Source organism: Chelmon rostratus, chromosome 19 (assembly GCF_017976325.1).
Source record: "Chelmon rostratus isolate fCheRos1 chromosome 19, fCheRos1.pri, whole genome shotgun sequence".
NCBI lineage: Eukaryota > Metazoa > Chordata > Actinopteri > Chaetodontiformes > Chaetodontidae > Chelmon > Chelmon rostratus.
In genome coordinates, this window is record NC_055676.1 from 20,869,351 (window position 1) to 20,895,185 (window position 25,835).

The 25,835-nt window shown below is 42.2% G+C and overlaps 1 protein-coding gene across 1 annotated transcript in view; it reads right to left on the minus strand.

The window, feature by feature from the left end:
• The window catches only part of grk3 (G protein-coupled receptor kinase 3), a 54,031-nt gene that overhangs the window by 26,488 nt on the left and 1,708 nt on the right, over positions 1–25,835 (minus strand). The window contains exons 2-3 of the mRNA XM_041960177.1: positions 25,258–25,582; positions 12,290–12,366 (exon numbers count right to left, since the gene is read on the minus strand). Of these exons, the coding sequence (XP_041816111.1) occupies positions 12,290–12,366; positions 25,258–25,370 (190 nt within the window). The 5' untranslated portion in view covers positions 25,371–25,582. The remainder of the gene's footprint in view (positions 1–12,289; positions 12,367–25,257; positions 25,583–25,835) is intronic.

Here is a 25,835-nt window from a genome sequence, read left to right on the forward strand (position 1 = left end):
TTTTGCCATTTAAATATTAAATCAACGGAAACAATGATCTGCAGCTACTCTGATCAGCAATTAATTGTTTAAGTCACTTTTCAAGAAAAAAGGCCAGAAATTCACTGTTTGCCTTGGAGACATTTCATGCGTTTTATTATAAAGGTTATAGACCAAATAATCTGCAGATTAATCAATACTGATATTTGTTAGCTGTGGCTCTAGTGAGAGCAACAGAGTGGTGAATATGGCAGGTGCTGTTGTACTGATGGATCGTGTGTTGTGAAAATGTTGCACACGCAGGACGGGTTGAGTTTGCATCAACAGGCGTCTTCTTTTTGAAATATGATAAAATAAACTTATAAAAAGGAGAAATTAGGAATCTCTATTTGAAACAGTCTTGTATTAAAGGTCTCGCTACTGCCTGACAATCTGTGGATTGTTCAGTTACAGGAATCAGCCACAGAAACTGAAAACAAGCTTCTTCGCCTCTAAGAAGTGGCCTTTGTTTCAATTTAGTGGCCTCAGTGATTCAGTTTAAGGCGAGCTCGCAGCAGAAGCCATTTGCTTGGGGCCTCGCGCCTTCTATCATCCATTCTCACTTCTTCCCCCTCTGCTTTATCTCTCCTCCAGACGTGATGCATCATTTCCCCTTTGCTCTGGTGCTGACACCAAGGCTCACACAAACAAACGTGCTCACATGCATCCACACATCGTGTATGTACACAGCCGACTGCGCAGGGCATCCATGTTTGCAGAATGGGTGCTGCTGACACACACACACACACACACACACACACACACACACACACACACACACACACACAGGTTTTCAGCGGCGAGGACTGAACGTGCGAGAGAGGTATTAGGAGAGAGCGACCAAGGGGAAAACGACAGTTCTTACATCACCAAGAGTCAAGGATTAACCTTAATCGCTGAACACTTCAACACTGCCCAGCTAATTCAACAAATGGCCTCTTCCAGACACACACACACACACACACACACACACACACACACACACACACACACACACACACACACACACACACACACACACACACACACACACACACACACACACACACACACACACACACACACACACACACACAGCTTTGTCTCATTAGTGAGATCACCTGAACTGTCTAAAAATACTGAGCTGGCTTGTTCCGACATCTGCCTCCGTCGTCCATCACCAGCACACACATCGTGGACCAGGTAGGGCTGAGGATCCAGTCGGTCCTCAACTGGAACCAGAACCCGGGATTCATTACCAAATGTGCTACTTGATTTGTGAAAGGCCAATTCAGACCTGTCTACGTCTACGGTGGTCAATTTGGAGGAGAGGATTATCAAAGCAGTTGCAGAATCGTTTTCTGATAATTGATCAAGCGTGATCGCTGCACCAGAGTTCCTTCACACAGTCTGTCTGTCTCACACAGATTGATTACACTGAAGGACTCCTGTTGGTTATTTAGCAACATGAACCGCGTATTTCTACTGTTTACCTGCCGATCATCACGGTGGAGGACAAAATGATCCACAGACAATAAACTGTCTCACTGTACTATAAACAGCTGTAAAGTGTCAGCTGTTTGAGGAACTTCAAATTCACACTCATCTATTACTCAAACTAAACTGACTGGGTGGTATTTCAGTGTGTACCTGTGGCTGCAAACGACACATCCTAAAATAAATTACGTACAGAAGATTTATACTTTTCTGTTTTTAACCAAAAAGAATCAGAAAATCTGCTGTTTTACTTTGTTTTTCATTTACAAATATTACACAGAGCATCTAAGACCATGAGACAATCAGAGCTGAGACACAGAATCACGATGGACAGAGTACTAAAGACGCCTTGAGAAGAATAAGAGCACAAAGAATAAAAGTATCACCACCATCAGACACACTTCACCGTCAGCAGTTATACTTCTCTCTCTTCTCGTCCACGTTATCTTTCAGGAAGTGCGAGTTTTCACCGGTGTTTCAGTCACTCTCACGACATCATTATCTTCTAGAAATGTGGACGGTCGACACCAAGTAAAGTAAAAGTATTCAGTCAGTGTGCGGTTGAGACTTGTACTGCCTTTTAGTGACATTCGGCTGCACATTTCTGCTCTGCTGTGAATTTAAAACATTCATGATGGTTCTTTAAAAATGTGAGTTTCAGGTTCACTGATCTGATGTGGAAACAGGTGGCTGTTCATTATCAGGTGAACAGTACTGCAAAAAGTTTGATTTTGTTTCTACTCAATTTATGAAAAGGAGAAAAAAAAAGTTTCTATTGAAGGGTCATGTGAGACAGGGATGACTGTGCTGCATTATACATACACTGACCTTTACTGATGGAAGAGAGCCAGCAGCAAGCAGACCAGAGAGAGAGAGAGTGTGTGTGTGTGTGTGTGTGTGTGTGTGTGTGTGTGTGTGTGTGTGTGTGTGTGTGTGTGTGTGTGTGTGTGAACTGCACAATGTGGCAGATATTCATTCAAGTACTACATCAGGATTAGCAAACAATGTTAAGTATTCTCCCAGTCTCGCTGCTCTCTCGCGCTGCTGTTTGATGGTGATTACCAAGTGCGAGTGCAGACTAAAGGCCGGATTTCATACAGAGGGTTTCAGATACAAAGACACCGTATCGCGAACAAATCTACCATAACATGGCGATGGCGGTGGCGGTGCGGAGGTGCAGGCCTCTGTGAAAACCAGTTCAGGTTTTTCACGATTCTGTATCTTCTAATATGAATTTACAATAGAAGCACATTGTCATCAGAAAGAGTCTCTAATCATGAAGTGGATGAATAAAGCTTTCAACAATCAAACTGAATGAATGTCAATGACGTTTACGTGTGGAAGAGAATAAAACAGATTTCACAGGGGACCCCGAGGGCAGCAACTAACCTTTATCACTGATCTGCAGACTATTCTTTCAATTAATTGGCTGATTGTTTAATCTAAAAGTGTCAGAAAGTATTGAAAAATGCCTGTCACAGGCTGTCAAATGTCTTCATGTGTCCAGGCATCAGTCCAAAGCCCACAGACGCTGAGTTTACATTGACAACAGCAGCACTAATCAACTAATCAATGAATGATTGTAGTTCTGCTCCACATGCTTTCATGTACCGGCTACTCAAAAGTCCTGTGTCATCAAGAAGCATACATCAGCAGAGCTCTCATGCAAGCTTATGCTCATTCCACTGAGTCTGAATCCATCCCACACTGAACATTTCATTCCCCTGAGGTCTTTGTATGATAATTAATAAGAACTGTGAGTGCAGCCTGAACCTGAGTTCAGAGCTGCAGAACAGAACAAGTTCTGATCAAAGCTTTATCAGCCACAATTAAGCATTGATCAGTGCAGCAAATCCTCCTCTGAATGTCTGAATTATTATTTCTATTTAAGAATAAAATCAAATATTTCATTAACCTAGTGTTGCCCCAAACAAATAAATCTTAACATATAACTCTGAGAAACAATTTCCAGCGTTACGCACATAAAGCATGATTAAACGTTACATGACTACAGTGGCGTTAAAAGAAATGTGTCAGGCATCGACTGCCGTTTTAGGGACACTTCCTTTATGGTTATGTGACCGTATTGTCAGCTGAGGTTAGCAGTCATTTACAAAAGAAAACGACTGACACAGAAAGGCGCTGCGGGCCCTTCGACTTGAGCAGGTGAGACACTTTCATGCTTTCCACTTCCAACATCATCACCACAGGACTGTTTGCAAAACTTAAAACAAATGATAGAGCGGATGTCTCGTCCTGGAACAACTTTGTCTGTTTATGAAGCCTGCTGCACTGAATATGCTAACCAAGACTCCAGCTGTTGACATTTGAACACACTGTACTTACTGTGCTAATGCAAGCAACTCGGATCACATAATGAACACCTTGAGACTTTAGTTTATAAAAACAACAAGCTGAGAGAGGTGAGATTCCCCCACGCACACAACCTGGCACTGCATGCAGAGCAGACACTATGATTTATACACGTGGGTTAAAATCTAACTGGACACAAAGGACACAACAATAAAATACACGAGCATATGGAGAGTGTCTGCAGGCCCGCTGGCTGGGCTCCATTCAGCACGCTTCACCACGTCCACCTGCACATCCAATCACATCCGAGCTGGCTGCATCTCAAGTAATATTTGGGACTGTTACCACCAATCAGTACACATGGGATGAAACTGATGTGGTCCCCAGCAGATGGAGTAACCTTTAACATGGATCACAATTTTCAGTTTAATATTTATGAAAGATGAAGACAAAAAGCGTTACCATGCACTTCAAACATACAAGTAAGGACAAAGACATGCACACAGACACACAGCGAATTAAAAGATGAGACACACAGAGACATGCACGCACACACACACACATGCTGCCAAAAGTCAGGGGGGGGGTCACAGATTGGGTCAGAGGAAAAATGGAAAGTGGGCAACAAAGCGAAAAGCTGTCTCTGTCGTGTGAGCGGAGGAGAAAAAGTAAACCAGCACTGCTCTCCATGTTAACCAGCCTGAGTACCAGCAACACTGGAAGGTGACATGAAGTATGGTGCCAGTGGCATGGTGGGTAAAAAAAAAACAAAAACGGTCACACCAGCATTGAAAACAGCAGTAAAATACATCCATTTCAATGGAAAACTTACAGCACAGTGTCTGGACAGGACAAACCTCTGATGGAACAGAAAAACTTTTCCAAAAGGAAGAAAAGCTTTTTCAAAATGCTGCTGACATTCATAACAACATTATTAACTAAACATACATCCACAGAGCAGAGACTTTCCCAGCAGCAAACTCCATCTGCTGAGAGGCTCCAGAGCCTCTACAGCAGTGCTCCCCAACCTTTTTATCACCGCGGACCGGTCAACGCTTGACAATTTCACCGCGGCCCGGGAGGGGAGAGGGTGTACGAAGATTGTTTATATTGTAAATATAATAATAAATGTAAATCCACTGTGTACGCGTATGCAACTTTATTAGCAGCTTCCTCGTAACATTGTGCCAAAAACATAACAGGAGTATAACAATACTGTGGTAACATCCTCTCTGCCCCCTAAATAAATTATAAAAAGGCTTCATTGCCTCATTAGAGAGCCGGTCGCCGCATATTATGCAGAGCGGACTTCGTGTGTGGGAATCACCAAATCCAAATTTCCAGTCGGACTCCTGGTGTTGTCTGTTAAAAGCTTTCTTTTTCTCGGAGGTCTTCGCTCTTCTTCTGTCTCTTCACCGGGCCTCTTCCCCTTCGCAAAGAAACTTTCCAAAGACGTCTGTTTTATACTCATTTTGCTAGCTTGTGGGTAAAATTTGAGCGCTCAAGTGACCGAGATGCAACCCGGAGGATCCGGTCATTTTTCAAAATAAACAAATTTTCAAAATAAAAGATTGTTCAGACTCAGATAATAAATAAACGGAAATAATTAATTATTTCTTGTGCTGCTGGGTACCAGTTGATCCACGGACTGGTACTGATCCGCGGCCCGGCGTTGGGGGCCGCTGCCCTACAGCACCCTGTGGACCTCGTGGTGAGAAAAAAAAAAGTGTGTTTTTCTTTCCTGTTTGTGGGTTCACACCCTAGTGCTGATTGCAATGGAGGGTGGACAAAAAACATGAATACATGTGAAGGCACATCGCAGCAGCCGAGGAAACGTACTTTACTTTTTCTTAGTTTTGCTTTCAAGCTGCAGTCTGTGGTTTTAGCTCAAGGCGTTTTCTGTCCACTGAGTGAGGTAAATAACAGCTCTTATCTTTAGTTGTAAAGACTGTTGAGTTGTATTCCGTGTGTGAAATGTGCCGTTTAAATAAAGTTTGAAACTACTATTATTAGTATGTTTAAGTGTTATTAGGGGAATGTTTGGTTATCATTAAGATTTTGCTGTATAAAAAATAAAGTGACGGTAATACTTGTTGGCAGTATTTTAAAAATATAAAAACTGCTTTATTTTATCACAGTCCAGTTCCTGCAATGTGTAATTTGTTACTCCGACTCGTTGAAATCAGATTCATTTGATGTGAAGATAGTGTGAATCATGATGGATGAATAAAGGACAGACGTGAGAAGGGCTGGAGGCGTGGACAGTCTGTTGACATACACATTCTGGCCTCTAGGAGAAATGTTGCATTCTGGGAAAAAGATCGTCCAGGCTCTTTCCATTTATTGCTCTCCTTTTAACGCCGTCCTCTCCATTTCCTCTCTCCAATTCTCATCACCTATTTTATTCCTCCTTTAATCAATTTCATTTCTCCCTGTCGACAAGCAAATGCAGCAGTTCTGGTCATGTTCCCATGGCAACCGCAGTTGCTAGGCAACACACGACTCTCCATCATCCATTCCAGAAGTCTGACAGATGGAGAGGGAGAATGCCAAGGCAAGAGTGAGAGAAAGAAGAGAGAGAAGGGGAGAGGGTGGACATTAGGAAAGAATGAAGAAGAAGAGATGGCTGAAGCACGAAAACAGAGGAGGAGCTGCACAGCAGAGAGGTGGAGATGATGCAACCCAAATAAAACCGAGCTTCCAATCAATTCTTAGTCCACAGTTTCATATTTCACTATGGTCATAAGGGGTGGCTTCATTTACAAACGAGCTTTGTTTCAGTCAGTTTTTATGAATATTTCAGTGCTATGACTCGCTATAAAGCTTTGACCTGCTGTTGTAGATTAGACTTTACTGCCACTGCACACAGCGCAAGGACTGCGACAACAAAACACAGCTAGCATCCAACCAGAAGTGCAAAAAGCAGGAAAGAACAGAGTGATGTGCATGTGTGGCTGAGGATGCTGTATTTACAGCTTGTATATTCCTCTGAACCGGTGATTGATTCATAATTCTTCAAGAAATCATTACATCTGTACTTTATGTCGACCTTGATGCTGTTGCATTTTCAAGTTTGTTACTTCAACTGCAAATATAAGACATTAAAGGTTGCTGATTTACACAGCTTCATGCTTTGAGGAACACAATATATTCAATTAATATTAATGATATGCACACTTTATTTATCCCCGTGGAGAAACATGTCATAGCAATAGTACATAAACCACATGGTGTGGAATAGTACAAGTACTAACATGAAAAGTAGAATTTAGCGGCAAATTAGTTTTTAAAGCAGCAACAATTGATTTTCTGGCCACTTGGCAGTGGAAAAAGCTCCAATCACAACACTAACATGGTATCAGCATAAAACATTGTTCAGTGTTTGCACATCCAGCAACACTGTGTCCACGTAGTTGCTTAATTTGACCAAAACCTTTGTTTTGGTCAAGTTAAGCAAGACTGAAAGATGTTAAATTACTCAGCAGAACAGAGGGGAAGTGAGCAGAGGTGACATTTATCTGCAGGTCTGTCACCATGAGCGACGCCTTTCACCTTACATGCAGTCATCTGATCCGCTGTTAGTATCTAAAATACCGATTAGTGCGGCTTTAAAGCAGCAGCCGCTACATCAGAACTGCGTGATAATGTGTGAGACGATACACACCCTCCAGCCAATGAGGACTGAGTGTCGTTCATGGCCAAACACATACAGAAAGTGAACGCTCTCTCTGAATACGATCTCTCAGTGTGACACATCACAAACAATCTACGTCTTTTCACTTTACAACATACAGCCTGCATTTGAAAACACCAGCAGGAAACACTGAAACACTGAGCATTAATACACATTAGTAAAGTGGCTACAGCTCTGATTGCAGTAGTTATTGTAGAAACCATATACATATTAAAAAATTATTCAAGGTGAAGTACTGGCCAGTATCCCTGCTATATTTAGAGCGTACAAAATGTCCATTACATAATGGTCATCCTGCCTGACCCTCATTTTGTCTGGCCCATGGACTTCACGAGCAGGCATCTACTCGCCCGGGCTCTCACAGAGGACTGGCTATCTGGCTGATGTAAAGCCAGGTGGATCTCCTCCTGGATCGCTTCTTCAGCTTTGAGACAACACCTAAAAATACACCACCGACTCTCACCCCTTTAGGACTCCGGACGGCAGAGTTCATGGATTGCCAAAGACCGTGAAAGACGCTCTCCGGATGGATTTGTAAAAATGAAAAAGTATTGGCAGTTAAACTCAGTTTCAGATGCTCCAGTTTGACTCATTTGATGTACAAACTCGTACTACTCCATCTAATCTAATTCATCCACTTGTCAATATTCAACAATTACATTTTATGGTTGCAAAGGCATTGAACCAACTTAAAACTTACTGGCTAACACTGTGTCTTTACCCTTGAGAATAAACATTCCAGCAGCACTGCAGCATCTCCATCCTGACCTTGGTTGTCATGACAGTCAACAAGGCTTGTTGAGCTCAAGGACAAAGCATGTTAAGAGTACTAAAATCAAAAGCAAGCTCACAGCCCAGCTTCTACAATTGTTGATTAAAATCAGCTCTTAATCATGAGGCTAAAACCCTGCAAGTCATCTGAAAAGGACATATTTTATGCCTGACAAAACCAGAAAGGGATCCATTGTGACTGAGAGCCAACGCAGGTAAACCCACGAGCAGGAACACACCGTGTATCATGTACAGATCCAGAGACTCAGATTAAATGGATATTTCTGTGATTTCTGTGAGGCCAAACTCTCTTAATGCAACAGAAAGCTGAAGATCCAAGAGTATGTGTTCCCTCGTTTTCTGCCAGAATCACTTCAAAATGACAAGGACGACGACGACAGACTTCACATCCTGGATGTGGCCCAATCAGTAATGTCTGAGTATGAAATCAGAGGGCACGATAGAGTGTAAAACAGGATTTTCAAATGAAAGAAATTTAAAAAATCTATTCTAGCAAACGATGGCAGCCAGTGTCAGTCAAACAAGACAGGTGTGTTGAGGCCTCACAATTTTGCTGATATCAAACCACGGCTGCAGCATTTTAAGTGAGTTGAATGGCAAAGAACAAAAGAGTCAGACTGATTATTAAAGCATGAATGAGCTTTAGTATCCTGTTGTGACAGGACGGACTGTACTTTGCAAATGTTATGCAAATGAAACGGCTCAAATTACTGAAATAGCTAAGATCTAGGTTTCCTTCTTTAACTCTGTTTAAAAACAATCTATAATAAGAATAAAACCAGTATTAAGAACATACTTCTTACATATTCATATTATACATTATTATACTTATTAGACTGTAAAGCACCAGGTTTGGGTTTGTAGTTACTGTTTTTATTACTGAAACAGACATACAGTCACATGTTGCAATGTTTTGAGCGCAATGGATGCCCAGCCATCGTTGATCTAATGTGTGCATCAAATGAAACACTGGCAAATGAAAATAAGGGTGAAACAAAAGGGAAAACTTTGATACGACTCTGCAGTAGCTGATTGGACGCGAGGAAAAAAGAAAGTGCTCCAAATAGTGGAGACCAAACTACCATCTCACAGAAATGAAGCAGAGGACAGCTTCCTGTTCGTTACCCGGAATGTAAACATCCCAGAGGCAGAGACACATTGACAGCCTAGTAACGAGTGTTTTCAGGGAGGCTAACTAATGAGACCTGTGGGCCAGCAGCAACCAGGGGACGGCTTCTGTCTCAAAGGAAGACGGTAAGACGGACAGTCTGATAAGCAGGGAGGCAGTTGATGTGAAACAAACTTTAACCAAAAATCAAATCTCTGTGTGCACAATACCGTTCCATCTGCTACAGAAACAGCTTCAATGAGGAGATCATCCTTTGTTTGTTAAGTACGTGAGCCTGAAAACACTGGACAGTAAAATGTCTTTCATGTCTGCTGGAAAGTTCTTCTGGTAGGATGATTATGATTGTGTCTCCGCTGCAACACGTCCATGATGGTCGTCAGGCGTTTAAATATGAATGACACAACAAACTACGACTAAAGCTAGAAAACAAAGTCTACAAATACACTGAACATGAAAATATTTGTTAGTTGCACTGTGGTCCCCACAGTACAGTGCCCACTTAGTCCAAAAGTATAATTAATTGTCAGAAAATTGTGAAAAATGACATTCACAGTTCCCCAGAGTGCAAGGTGACATTCTCAAATTGCTTGCTTTGTCCAGGCTACAGTCCAAAACCCAAAGAGATTCAGTTTACAAGTACATAAAACAACAATCCTCACAAGTGCAGAGCTGGAACCAGGAAGTGTTTGTTTACTATCATGTGTGTAATTTGAAAAATTCCAGCAGAGCAAGAGCACCTGTCATTTCCCTGAATCTATTCAGAACGTGATAGGGCAAAGCATCACCTGGGAAGAGTTGAAATGTTATTGGATGGGTGAATGTCATGGGTTTCAAACTAATAAGCATGTGCACACCCGCCCACACACACACACAAACACACACACACAGCAGAAGAGAGGAAGTATGAGGTGATGACACTGAACATAACGGGACGGGGAAATAAAGAGAGCAACAAGTCTGACAGAGGGAGAGCTGAAGACAAAGAGAAGGAGGCAGGGAGAATTAACGCAGCTTGTTCTCACAAGGGGGCTGAGACCTAGAACAGTAAGTAAACCTAGTAGAAGCCTGCAGGGCGGCTGTGGTCCCCTGGTACGCCACAACTCCTGGCACGCAGCCTGCCTGCTCAGAATGGAAATACTCGGAGGAGCCGGCACAGAGGCACTGCTACAGACGGGAGGGCAGGAGGAAGCAGGAAACATGACGCTCTGCATTGAGCCACTGCATCGACACCAGCAACGCTAAAGACAAACAAAGCCGCCTCAAGATCTCAACCAACAGCTCTGCACAGTGACAGCTGGCACATAACACAAAAAAAATCCTGATTTTGAACATTTGGTGCATCAGGACGATATGGGAAAAATGCTTTTATTCAATGTCCTCTGTGGCAAAGCAAAAATGAAACTAAAGCAACTTCTTTGAGGTAGGCAGTATGAGGTAGAAATGAGGAGAACGAGTTGAGTTTGTGATCAGTGGCTATAGTCCAGTCAGCCCTGTGGGTATGGATGTCAGGACAAGCAGCAGTAATGGAAGGAACCCAGCAGGCTGATAACAACAGCTCACCTCTTAACACAACTAATCAATGTGGTGGATGTAGGGACATATTACCTGCACAGCCAGTGCTGTGCCACACCGCAGCTACACTGACATTAATGAAGGCGTAGCATTTTAGCCAATCAGAATCCAGTTTACTGAATCATTACGATTCAGTAAGAGGTTAAAAACAACTGAAATTAAACTACGATTCAATTGAGATGTGAACTTTTTCAGAACACATTACGCAGACAAACAGGAAGTTTCACTTTGGCCTTTTGGTATGGAACTCATGTGTCACTACTGTTTATTAGCTACAGCTGATATAGTCCACTGTTGGCAATGATGACATAAACAGATAAAAGCAAAGTTCAGTGTCAGTGAAAAATGGGAGACCTGCTACCTGAATGTTTTGCACATTATCAATAAAACAAGACTAACAGTCTACAGTCCCAGTGAAGACTCAAACACAGAGCCTGCACTCAAACACAGCATTGCTTCAGGAGGTCAACACGCAGATGTTAACAGGTCGTGTTTTATGTTTACCATGTTCATCATCTTATTGTTGCATGTTAGCATGCTAACATTTGCTAATTAACAATAAAAAAGTACAACTGATGCTGATGAGCTTAATGGTCAATAATTTTACAGGTGTTTGGTCATAAACCAAAGTACTGGACAGGTGAAGTGTTGCCCTGATGATGGCGTCACACGACAAAATGTAAAGACATCTGTCTGTCCCACAGCAGTGGACTGACCTGCCAACCGACAGACACTGCCATTACAAAATCTCTTTCAGAATATGTCACATCTGTCACATTAAAAAAAAAAAAAGAAATTGAATTTAATGAATCCTTAGCTGAACATTTTGTGGATGTAACGTGTTTATGTAAATATACCAATACATCACTGTTGGGTTTATTGAACACTATACTGAACTGTATCAGCACTTAAAAGCCAAAATGGGTCCAGTTTTACTTTCACTACATCTCACATCCTTCATCAGCGGATGGCTTTCCCGGACTAATTCCCTGAGTGGACTCCATCAGCCCATTAAGACAACATGTGGTTATGAGTTAGCCAGTGGGCCGCGGGCTAACTTTCCGTATAAACTGAGAGCACGTCTTCAGCCGTGCACAAAGACCGTATGAATGCGATCACACTTGAATGAAGCAGATTCCGACAATTGTTTTATTCAACTTCATAAGCAGCCTCTTCCCTCCTCAAGAGGAATGCTACTGAACACTGGTGATTCTATTACAATGACTAGAACATTTCATTTGGATCCTTCAGAGTGGATATTATCCCTCGATGCAATTAAAAACATTGAGACTTACCAATTTTCTGGTTGAAAATTTTGTCAAATGTCAGTTCATCTCTCTCCTCGAGGTACTTCTGCATCACACTGCGAATACTGTGAACACAGGGTGGTTGGGGGTGGGGTGAGAACAGGAGAAGTGGATTAATATACACCATCATTATCAGTTCACTCAGCAAGAAGTAACAATAACCTAATCTCAGAGATGTCTGCCCTATCCCTCCTCCACCTCCACCTTCCATCTGCGATCCTGGCCTAGGTTTGGGACTCTCCCAGCCACCTGTCCCCTGACAGTCAAATGACAGGGAGGGAGAGGGACACATGGGAGGCTGCAGGGGAACCTGGAGAGGTGCATGCTACCCTGGGAACGGGTGATAATGAGAATGAGAGTGGGGAGAATAAATCAATTAGCACCCCCTCCACAGGCCCATTAACACTACACCAGCACCCTACATACACCAGAGGAGTGGCCAGGCTTCACCTACAAACACCTCTGCAGGTTTACGCTGAGCATGTGAAAGGAGAACTCCCGGCTACTTACGACTCGGTCATAATTTCTCCAGTATTTACATTTTGATAGTGCTGGCTCACACTGCTACGTACTGTTGTTTTCTGTTCCCACAGCAGACAAACAACACAATCATAAATAACCTTCTGGTTCCAGGATCAAGTCCAAAGAAAATGTTAAAAACCATGGAGGCATTTCCTGACGACAGTGTGTGTGTGACTGCACTGAGCGCTGATGCTGATTGGTGAGATTTTCTAATGACTTCATCATATAAATGCTGACTAACCTTGAGTTGTATTGGCTGAGTTATACATGCAATGACAGCAAATGGGGACTTCATAACACTTCTGCATGAATAATTTATAAAAATTTAATGTAATACAAGTAATCACTCAAAATGCACATTATGGTAACTGTCTTACTCACAGCTGATCTGTGTGTAATACTGAGCATACAGAGCTCCCGTCTACAGATGTCTATTTACAGTACAATGAGACTGAATGGGCCTCTGTGGACTAACATTCAGTATACACCTTACAGTAATTTGTCAAGTGTACATTTCATCACAATGAACTCCTGTGCCTTTGATCAGTGTGCAATAGAGAGCAACACAATGGTTGACATGTATACAACAGACGGGACACTATAGGATTGGGTTTGTTTCATCAGATTAAAAAAGAATCACACATCATTTGACATTTAAATTGGTACACATCACTGCTACCCAGGCAAAGAAAAACAAATAAAAAGATCATTAACACTCACATGTATGCATTTACGGCAATGCAGGAAACTGTGCAAATTACTCATGTAGCAATACAGGACAGTTTTCTAGCAACAAGTAAACCAAAAAAACAGCACAAAGAATGCTGAGTTTGACTGTTGCTCCACAGCAACGACACAAATATAAAAGCAAAGCTAATGTTGAGGTAAGTTCCTCCATGGAAAAACAATGACAGCTTATATATTTTCTTAAAAAAGTCAAGGCACTGGGACGTGCATTGAAACTATGACTGGGTTCAATTCACGGTGCAAAAACTACGACTACTTGCTACCCAAAAATCATGACTGAAGACCCCAGCAGACCAGCAGTCCTCGCTGGTCATGCAAATGTAACCTGGAGCTGTGCAGGCAGACATTATGGAAGAGTGGGAATGAGCAGTGGAGGCAACACTTCAACCATGGCCGCAGCTACAGGAACAAGAACCTAGGAAGTAAACACTTCCTCTTTTAGAGGAGGCCTGTTTGTGTGCCCCACTGAATCATTAGCAGCTGACTCTGGATTATCTGTATGAAACCTCACTGCTTTAGACGCCAAATTAAGACAGTTGGTAATATTTACTGTAACAGTCACGCCTTAGTAGGCGTAAATCTACACGTAGGGGGAGAAAAGTTTCCGACACTGTATGTGTGGTTGGTGGGGTTAGGCAAGAGACGATACCAGCAGACAGCGAACCTATATACAGTGACAGACATGTCAGGCAGTGCACAGACAGCTATGGGTGGTGACACAGGCGCATTCAAAAAAAAAAATGTAATCATGAACCACACAATTGAAGCACTGAAGAATTACATTTTAAAACTTCAACAGTAGCATGTCTATCTAAAAACCATGTCCCAGTGACTCTCACTAACACAGGGATGCTGTTGTGAGCAGATTTTATTGCTTTATACCAAAGAAAAGCTTTACACGTCATTCGCTCACAGGAGCAGGTGACCGGAGCGCAGACGAAAACAAAGAGGCCCCTGCTGTGACGATGCAGTTTGAGTGACAGAATGATGCTGGCACACACGATAAATAAGGCAATATTCTATCTCCAGGGGTTCTGCCATGAACGTGTGTGAGTGTGTTGGTGGATGTAGAACATGTGACTGAATGTAGCACAAATGCTGGTGTTAATTTACTGTGTTATGATTGGCCTTTGGTTTGACAGAATTTCAAAGACAAATGAGATGAAATAATCACCAACAGTGTGCATAGAGTATTAGCCTCAGACAGGCTCACATGTGGCATCATTCAAATATAAACAAGTCATACACCAAGAACACCGTCACCCCTCCAACCGCTGATAGCCAATCTATTTGCTGCATGGTTGGGACTCAGCGTGCCACAATGTGTCTGATTTTACCGAGACGGAGAAAATTACTGGGCTGTCTTCATGTGGTAGCACCACAATTGTCATCGTCCTTTTTGAGGAGGTCGTCAGCTCTACCAGTGCTGCATCGTAGTGTTGGAGGCTACAGGCAAAACTCCAGCTCGAACTGTCAGCCCATTCCTCATATATACACCCTGTAGCCCAACCCTGGCTGCAGACTATTGATGATGTGTCACAGCAGAACGTGTCCCACCCCCTTCCAGCCCAGTCTCATCTTAACTAATCCATTGCAAACACAAGTCTTATAGAAGAGTAACTCAACACTGAACCCACTTTGTCAGCTTCACCAGCAGCTGATTCTGGTTCCAGTTGGCAGTGTGGCAACAGTGTCCAGTGTGCAACGGCAGTTCCTGCCTTCACCAAGACGACATTTAACAATTCTGTCCTCAGTTTTGTTTTGTTTTTTTGTCAATGAACCAATTAATAATAACTATTTTGATAATTGGTGATACAAATTATAGCTCCTGATTCTCTGAAGAAGGAATCTGCTGCTTTCCTCATGCTTACATTATTGTGTTGAACATTTTGGGGTTTGGGACTATTGAGTAGAGGCACCGCAGGGTCTACTATACTGTGACAAGCATTTACCCCCCACGTTTTATAGGCCAAAAAAATGAATCAAGAAAATATATATTATTTACCCAATAATGAAAATAAGTGCTAGTTGCAGCCCTACACACCCTATCAAGACACAGAAAGGGAAAAGAGGTGACGAGCTCTCAACACACTGTACCTGCTACGCAGTTATACTTCCAACTGAAAAATGTGTCTGAAAGTCCTCCGGTGAGGACAGGATCAAATCAAGGGACACTAGAGCGACTGTGAGTTGGGTGGGAGTGTCAGTGGTCACGGGGTAACAGCAGGAAATACAAAGATATTCTGAAGTGCCACGAGCAAGACAGTTTATTCCTGTCAGGGAGGAGCGAGGAATCGTGTGTCTGTTCTGTGCTTGTATTCTAAGCTAGCACCTGCTATATGCACAGCTTATTGCATGGTTGGATACAGACAAGGTCCATAAGAGCACGCATTGCACCTTCCTTTCGGCTGCAGTTACATAATTCTGCCTCCATTACATCTGCTTCAGCAGCTGTTAGCACAGTTAGATGGGAGCGCGCTTACCTCGTCAACACAATGAGCAGTATAACAATAAGCCAAACGCTGCCAGCACTACCTCCACCAACACCAGTTTAGTCTTCTACTGCCTCCTAGGTGACCTTTTTTAAAGCGCCAACAGCTATTTCTGTGATGACACAGCAGCACCCTGATGGTGGGAGACCCTGACCTAATTACATGTCTTCTTAAATACCCTTAGCTGCATGTCAGTGTGCACCTTCCGAGTTTGATTTATTGAATACAGCACACTTGTTTAAATTTTGGACAGGACAGCTGCGCAGGCTATACTCCTATATTTAACAGAATTGTGAAAAGGCATGTACTAAAGTAAAGTGATGCTAGTAATGGTAATGAAATGTCTCAATACTGATCTCTGGGTGGGTGGGAAAGGGCTTCAAACCCCACATGTTTTCGTCTGTGTTTGTGTGTGTCTGCATGTGTAACCACAAGTGTGAGGTCTCACTTGAGTAACTTTCAGTGCAGCAGTAAAAGGTCATGGTACATGCAGTATAAGGGATTCTGAAATGGGTTCACTCAGATAATTTCTCTCTTGTTTCTGTGGATTATCTTTGTTTCCAGGTTTTTCTTTACAAAGGAACAAACATTTCAAACATAACCGGACCAGGAAGTGTAAAGGCACAAATGCTCAGCTATCATTAGCTGCTGATCTGCACACTGACAGTGTAACAACACTGTGTTGTTGACTGTTTAACACTACAGGAAGTATGCAGATTTGTAAATATTTAACATATTAACAGTATGCATTCACATTACAAGAGCTGGGTCTGTGGGCATGTGATTCAACTGTGTGATAACATATCACCTGTTTAAGTTTATTTTAGACTCCACCTGATCTTTAACAGTTACTTCATAGATTTTCAACCTCTGCATTTCTCACAATGTGATTGGACAATAAGCAACATTGATTCTGTCAGTATCTCTTCAGAAAGCTCAGTTCAAAGCTGACAAAATAAACATGACCTGAGCAGCAGGGAAGAACGCTTATTTCAGTTTATTTAAGCTTCCGGACCTGCAATTACTCTCTTTACCTGGAAAACTAGTTAGACTTTGAAACCTGTTTTTCTGGCTGCTGCTTGGTGTCTCACTGGAGGATTGAGGGGGCGTGAGTGGAGCCGTCTGAGACAAATTAAACAATTTTCAGAGAAGCGACAATTTCCTATTCATTCACAGAGTGCCTAAAATGATTCTGAAGTTTTAGTTTCACTGTAGACTGCTGACACAGCCTGATATATTCTAATGTTCGGCTTCAAAAGCTTAAAAAAAAAGCTCTTCTGCTATTTCAATGTTGGCTGGAAACCCCAGTAGTAGTGACAATGTTAATGTCAGGGATGAGCACCTTGTGTGATGATAACACGATGGCACCATACACATTTATTCTCTGTCTGAACTGCCAGATTATGCAATTACAAAAATAATCACTGGCTTTCCTAATTAACAGAAAACTTCAGAAGAAATTCTTATCTGAGAAAAACCTCTGATGTGCAACGATTGCCTGGGATGTCTGCTCTGCACACGCTACCTCTGGTGCTATTATGCTTTTGCTCTTGAGGTGAGCAGGCAAATATAATTAAAAGGGAAGTCAAAAGCTGCCACCACCATGCTGATCTGATGTCCCGTTTCCAACAAGGCATGAGTAGCTGACTGCAGGACGAGCTGATAACCTCAACACCAATACTGCCATCTCTTTTCTCATCAGCAGTCGTAATTACTGCAAGTTCTGCAAAAATGGGAAAATTGACAGGAGAAAAGCCACTAAAATACAGACAGATCAGCTGAAACAGATGGCAACAGGCGCCTTGATGACTCAAGCGTGACAGTGGCGTGCTCCTTGGAAAAATGTATATATGTGAAGAGTATTCGCAGCACTGCTTCGAGTGTTTGAGGCAGAACTGATTTGAGGAGGTCAAATGGGCCCATTCGTACTTTTCTAATGAGTCACTGCTCCATCCAAGGGGGACATAAACAGCACTGTGAAAAACCCATTAGTGCTGCAGCATAATGTTCAAATGTAATGAGAATCAATATTAGACTACTTTTGTTTTCAATTACACTAAAAAATGTACAAATATGAATTATACAGATGAAAAACGAGAGTGATCAATACTTGTTTTACCAGAGCTCAAGCACGCCACAAACATGTCATTTTTATTACGTATTTTACTTGGATGTCAACTCCAAAGAACTTCAAACTTGAGTGATTCCAGCGTGGCATCATATTCAGTTATAGCTGCGATGTAGTTTTTCGCTTATGGAATAATATTTGCTGCCGGTAACGCAGTCAGCTGAGGCAGATTGTCTCTCAACCAATGGAATCAGCCCTCTGTCCGTGTTTGCGAACGGCAGAAAAACAGATTATATCCAACTGCTAATCTTAAATATTTAATGGCTGCTGCAGTGTGAAGGAGTATTGTGTTTTCATAAAGAAACACGTAGCATGAACAGCATCGACCACACGTTGGGGGTCAACACTCGGCATGAATCAGTTTTTGTCTCATCTGCTTCTGCGCTTTGATGATTTAATGGGTTGAAACGTTTGCATGTTCATGTTGTTTGTTGTACCACTCACTGTAGCTATTCCTTCTTAAATATATATACTTTTAAATGTAACCAGATGTTTACCAGAGCCAACAGTTTCATTTTGTGGCTTGGCTAATTCACAAAATTAGCTTTACTGACTACAGCTGATCAGATTTAACACTGAGAAGCCTGCTAACCACCTCCTGGATAACATCATCTCTTCTCTTCTGTGGATTTCTCTGTAATAGTGGACCATCCCATCGCCCCCCCTCCCCCACACCTCTCATCCCAACTGCCTCCAGTGTTGCTGTCAAAATCTCACCTCACTGCCAGAGGACACAGCCTTGGCCTGACGAGAATGTGGCAGCACCACGCTATCTCCAAAGTGCCACATTTAACTGCCCCCCCACAAGCGGCTGAAAAGCTTCACACATGCACAACGGCTACTGCGAAACCGTGCGTACATAAATGTTTGTCAGCTCACACACCATCTCTTCAGTTTTATCAAGTTTTCAGAAACTAGTTTCAGAGATACGATCCATGCTCTTCCTTTTCCCTCTCGCTCCTCTCTTGTATGGGCCACATTATTCTCAGATCTTACAATCCGTTACAAATTAAACTCATTCCTCTGAAGCACGGATGTCAGTTTCAGTATAATTTTGCTTTCAATAGCCCGACAGGTTGTTGTGGAACACGCTGGACTGCATCTCTCGGTCAGTCGTGTCCTGGAAGGCTTCAATGTCCGGACAAACGGGAGAAATCCAGTCAAATGTGATCTGTGTTTACGGATCCTACTGTCCCAGGTTTTTGTGTCTAAGTGACTAATGAGCACAACGATTTTTAAAACCGGTCCAGTGCTGAACGAAAGCACCGCAACTGGCAGCCGCAAAATGGGCTGCAATGTTATCCCTCCATGTGTACCGTCGATGTACATTGTTCACGAAAAGTGTTTGTTCTTGCCACCGGCTCAGATCGTTATTCTAATTGTCTGACAACATTATGCAAAGAATCACCGCAGAGAAAGACCTTTTTGTTTAACCAGATACAGCTGCTATGTCGCTCCTGCCAGCGCCACCAGACTCCATTTACAGAAACGGTAATTTTATCACTGTACAACACACTTGACAGAAGCAAAATAAAACTCAACAAAACAGTCTTCGTTCATCTTTCCACTGATCCAACAATCGTCGCCAACTCTGGTTTAATCGAAATAAACAAACTTTTTGTTCACTGAATCTGAGAGGAGTGAGAGGGAGGGCGGACACCGGAGAAGCAGCGAGGGAAACAGCGTGTACAGCCCGAGTATTTTCACATCTAACTGCTGATTCTTTTCACTGGACATTATGACTGGAGAGACTTAAATACGTCAGACTTCAACGAATTTTCACGGTAAAGAATGCTAATTACTGGATAACGGAAACCCTGCTCCCAGTCAGCACTGTTGGAAGTGTCAGCTAGTTCTGATGTAGCTTTTGTTTGTGAGAGCTGCCCAGCAGTTGGTGGTCGGAGCTAGCTTGTCTACCATGGCTAGCTTGACTTCTGGCTCCTCCTCCTTTTTCTCCTCAAAGTGTTTTTCAATGTGTTTAGTCAAAGTAAGCCTCGGTAGTATAACGTACTTGGGTTCGAGGTACCGAACTAGCTCTTTCAACCTCTCGCCCTCTGCTGCACTGACTGGCAGCATATGATCATACGACACAGCGTAAACCAGTATGGCCTCAGACCGGCGTGCGTCACACTGTGTTTGTGTGCTAATTCACCTTGAGGCCGTCAAAAATATTTTCTGCGGTTAGCGATTGACATCCCTCTGAAGCCATCTGAAGCACAATGTGTGAGATTAGGCTGTACAGAATAAACAGAATACAACCATTTCATCCAGCTACACTGGATACATTACTGGAACAACGACCTATTTTAAGTAAATTCTCATATTATTGAAAGTGTTGCTTTGCTGACTGATTTACTCGATGGCAGTGTTATACTGCTTTACAAGTCCATTAGCTGGAGCTTTTATCTCTGCAGCTCCTGTATCATAGTAGGCTATAAATAATGAAGCTCATATCTAACATAAAATCATTTAATAAACCACATCAACAAAAGCAGCGCATAGTGCTTGTTCGTGTTTAGTCATAGAGCCACATACACAGCTCTGCCTGATGCTTTGAAACTACATGAACTGTGTATGAATTCCAGCTGACCACTCCAGCAGGCGATCTCACTGATTAACTCCTGCTTGTAGGTTGCTAATGTGCTAATCAGTCAAATGGCCTTGTGTTGTTTTTAGCATGCTGTTAGCACCTCTGTGGCACATGGTCGCCAATCCTTGGATTATCTTCCAGCGCCAATATTTCGCAACCTGGATTCTTGACCGAACATCTAATGAGTAGCAGTGAACTCAATTAGCATGGCGTACAGTTTCACTGCCAAACAAGATGATCCTGATTTGATTCTCAAAGGCTCCAAACACACAGCCTAAACTTAGCACTACCAACTTTACACTGTATGTGAAGGAGAGTGCGTGCAACAAATAGAACTGCACAATACTGATCAATAATCTATCGAATTGTAATGATTTTTTTCAGAAAAAGATCAACAGCAGAGTTTAGAGATTAAATAAAAGTAGCTTATTTAGTAATTATTAGTAATCGCATCAAGTGAAGGTCTTCGATTTGCATGTTAGGGCAGAGCGCCACTCTCCAGTTCTAATACTGTTGATCTATCTTCGTCCTTGGTGCCATAGAGCTCCATTGTCCAAAAACTATTAAAAACACATTGTGCAACATGTTCCATGGTTTCATGAGCTAGAAAAGCTAGCATAGACTAGCTTTAGCAGGAAAACCTTTACTGTGTCGCTGATTGGCCAGATTTATTCCTCAAGGGCTGAACAGTGCAAGATATACTTTGCATGTGTTACGTTTATTGTAACTACAGGTGTGATAGAGTTTTGCAGAGTGTGTGTGAGACTAAAGGCTCGTCCTGACGGAGATCGTTTCCGTTGTAAATTGAAAACGTGGACGTAGCAGAGCTGCTTGTTCGTGTGAGGCGAGGGTTCGTGCGCTTATCGATGCCTATCACTGTCCGACTTCACAGTTTTTGTCTATTGTGCAATTAATAATCATGTCCCTGGCTGCAGAGAGTCCATACACCTACAACTAATTCCCACAATTCTTTGGGAACGGCCACCATATTAGTACAGGGAAGCTGCACCGCAGGTCCATCCACAACTAAAACCATCCGAACTTGCTGAATTTTCACCTGATTTTAAGTGGTTTGGTATATTAAAAATGCCAGACATGTGTTTATGATAGAGGATAGCTTGTTTGATAAAAATGTCAGTTTTCATAACAAAATATTTTATCTCATGTAGACCGTAGTTGAGCTTACACTACATAATTAATTAGTAAGTATAGTTTTTTACTACATGGAAAATGGCTGCCATGATGTTATTTAGTATACAATTTTGGAAGTAGTTAAAATAGTTCACATATTCTGATACTGTATAATCAATATACAGTTAAAATTACTGAAAGGGTTTTTTTTACAAGTGAAAATTAATGACGTCAGACAAGAGAAGAACAATCAAAATTTAGCTGTAATCTCATATACAGTAAATATATAAAAAGATCGATTATTTTCAGAATCGTACTGATGTATAAAATGTTGTATAATAACTTTGTACTGTGACATGTTATTCCCTGTTGCTTTTGACATTTCTTTCATTAGACCATCAAAGCAACTCACAAGCCAAACTCATCATCTACTGTGTAAACATCTATAAGCAAGTAGAGCTCGATGACATGAGAAAATCAAGCAGTATATTCAAGTTGTCAACCAAAACCCCACATGAGCCCGCAATCAAGAAACAAAGATCTTTATTTAACGTCTGTCCGCAGACCCTGGTTGTGGCTAATGGCTTTAATCTTTGGATTCTCATTTTTTATGCCTGTTTAAGAGATGAATTGCACCACTTGTGGTGGTTTTTAAGAGATGGAAACAGACGTTTTATGGATTTGCTACAATGTTGTGGCCTGTGCTACAAAACTTTCACCCCCTGCAGAACCAATGCTATGTGCAATAAAAGTTAACGTACAGCCAGCCCTTTAGTGTGCTGCCTTGGCCATCATTCTATCATCTGACAGGACAGCAACACACTCGCCAACTTCAACAATGAGACCGAGATCTGGGGGTGTGGCAACATTATTAAAATGGAGTCCAACAAGGCAATGATCATTAGCCATCAACTGATTTAGATCCAAAACATAAATAGCCCCATCTAGCCACGGCTTTTAGACTCAAAAACAAACCTGATCTGTCAACTGTAACTTGTAACAAACAATACCAAATGTTTTAAGATGTACACAGAAGCTTTTCAAAAACCACTTTATGAGCATATTATTTGTTTGCCCAAATATGCAAAAACTTTTGGGCACATAAGCAAAAAATATTAGAAAAATATTACTAATGGCTTCAGTTTGTTGTTTGCACAGTTGCTGTGCTAATGCCTTTTATGCCTGTCAACTGCAACTAATGCAAGCAAGTGCAGTTGCAAGGGAGGAAGCTACAAACTTGTGGCAATGCTAGCCCTCCTGGACAGCAAATTTGTTTGAAGTGACCAGCCACCACAACCACGCTTTCAATGTTGGTCTGTCGCTAGTGAGCCAAAAAATATCCTATGTGAATTTGGTTAAACTGCTCAGCTGGCCTCATTCTACTGTGAAATGTGGGTCTTTATAACAAGGCACAGTAGTGACCATACGTACTACCCAGCTCGGAAGTGGCCGCGGTTGTTTTATCGTGAAACATTGACACGACTTTGACTTGACACAAATTAAATGTGACAGAAAGTTCAGTGTTAAGAATTGGCGGTCTCAAGCGAGCTTGGAGCTTCTGCAAGTTCATTTTAATACCATACTGACACAAACTGAAACCAATGGCTGGCTGAAGGAAGGAAACCCACATTTATCTACTTGAAAAACTCACAAATAGTTAGCTGTAAAGCTAATGTAGTTTTAGCAACTTGGCTAAAATTAAAAAAAAAAAATGCAGTGGTTGATATTACTATAAAGGGGAAGGTGATACAAAAAAGGTCTATGATAGATAATAAGTAAAACATGCATTCGTTATAAAATGGTGGCGTTATACAGTGAGTAGTCTTGAGGTGATTGCATGTCAGTTAATAAGGACAGGTGTCAACGAGGAAACTGCCAGAGGGGAGAATTCATTTCAAACCCTAAGATCCTTTCTGCGGAGCTCTCACACGGCGTTATTTTCCTTAAAACTCTCAAGTTGGCAAAACATTTCTGCTTTCCATGACAGATGAACAGATAAATGAGGAATAGTAGGTAATTAATGATTTTATATCATTCTAAATCCAATGTAAGAAAGGCTATTGATCTGGGTTAGGACATTTAATTAGCTATTATAGAATATCCTTTAATGACATCATTTCAGTTGGAAAGAAAAATCAACAGGCTTTATATTCATTACTGTGTGTGAGCACTGTCCGGATCATTGGTTTCTGCCGAAGACGAGTCAGTGAGTAAATGAATAGCTGATCTCCTTCAAAATCGCCCTTAGTTTAAAAATAATGGCTGTTAAACCCACATCGGCACTTTAAAATCACCACGTAGAGCCATGAGGTTCATACCTGTGTGGGTGTGTCATTCATTGTTTTCACCTCGTATTTAATAGATGTGTGAAGTACAAGGTCTATAACTGTAAACATGATGAACAAATTCAATCTGACAGCGGTGCCAACTGCCGGCCAAGATCTGTTCTACACAAAGCTGCTGCTCACACAATGGCTGTCATTTGACTAAACCCAAAATGCGCTGCGAAATTTACAAACCTCATATGACAAGCAACTGTCTCAATAACCAAATTTTAACCACATCCTCTCCAATCAAGTCAGACACGACATGCCTAACACCTGGTCTGGGGAGAGACATTCAAGCCGCTGACGAGCTGCGCAGCGGGGACAAAAGGATGTGCAATTATGTGTGGATGTTGGGTGGATGTATTATTTAAATCAGATTTTAGCTGTAGTCTTGTCTGAAGGCCCACTCATGCTGGCTTCTTGCAAACAGCATGGATGAACGGGGGTTTCAGATCAAGAGCTGCATACACTGATAGTGAAACTGCATCAAAGGGCCTACACAGTCAAGACTGACAAGACTCAGCAGCCTCAAAATGTGTGGCACATGCTACATAAAACATATTTATCATCAGACTGTCAGCGAAGCAAGCCTGGGGGGAAATGAGCAATATCTGACAGACAAAGCACATCATTAACACTTTGTATTGTTTGAAACAATGACAACATCATGACTAATATTCTGCATCACAACCTGCTATAGTAGCCCTGTGTAAGGATCGCTGAGAGGTTAATGTAAGGTTAACTTCTTGGTAAGTTACAGGTGTAAAATAGCATGCAAACTAAGTCATTGCATGGTCGTGTGGGTGAGATCAAGCCACTGAGTTGTTGCATGTTTGCAGACATCTCAAGTGAAAGGCTCCACAGTCATATTTCACCGAGCATCTACAGTAAGTCACAGGTTTGAGAGGAAGCACGCCTCCATCTCCCTATATGGCTGCATAGCATGCACAAAAAGCTTCATCCATTTGACAGGCAAACAAACACAGCACAACATTACAGCTCTTTGTTTATGTGCTTACCTGGGCTCAGGGAGGATGATTTTCTTGCTCGCCCGGGCCGCTGGAGTAGACTTGCTCTTCTCCATCGCCATCAAATAACTGACATCGGCGAGCACTGCTTCGAGGTCCGCCATCTTTCGACCCTGGGACGACCAAATCAATAAAATGACCGGGCTGGGGATGGGTTTTGTTTTAGGGAATTAAAAAAAAACAATGTCCTCCACCAGATAGGACCAACATCAAGCGCCAAGGTGCGTGACAGGGCCAGCGGAGCGGACGGCAGGGCTGACCGTCGACTGGAATGGTGTCGTTGTCTCCGGCTGTAGTCTGTTCACTTCGCCTCAAACTACCATCATTGTGACAGAAAAAAGGAAATTCGGGGGGGAAACATTGGGTGACAGGTTACGCGACAGATATCAGTCTGTAGGGCCGCTAGCTCACCGTCCTTGTAATCCCATTTAGTGCAAATATGCAGGTTACTTACGGGCGTGCTGGAGGAAAAGGGTGGAAAATAATGCAAAGACAGATGAGACCTCGATTTGAGGCCAGTACTTCCTCGCTTTATAGTAATGTGATATGTCTCACACAGATAGGTTAAA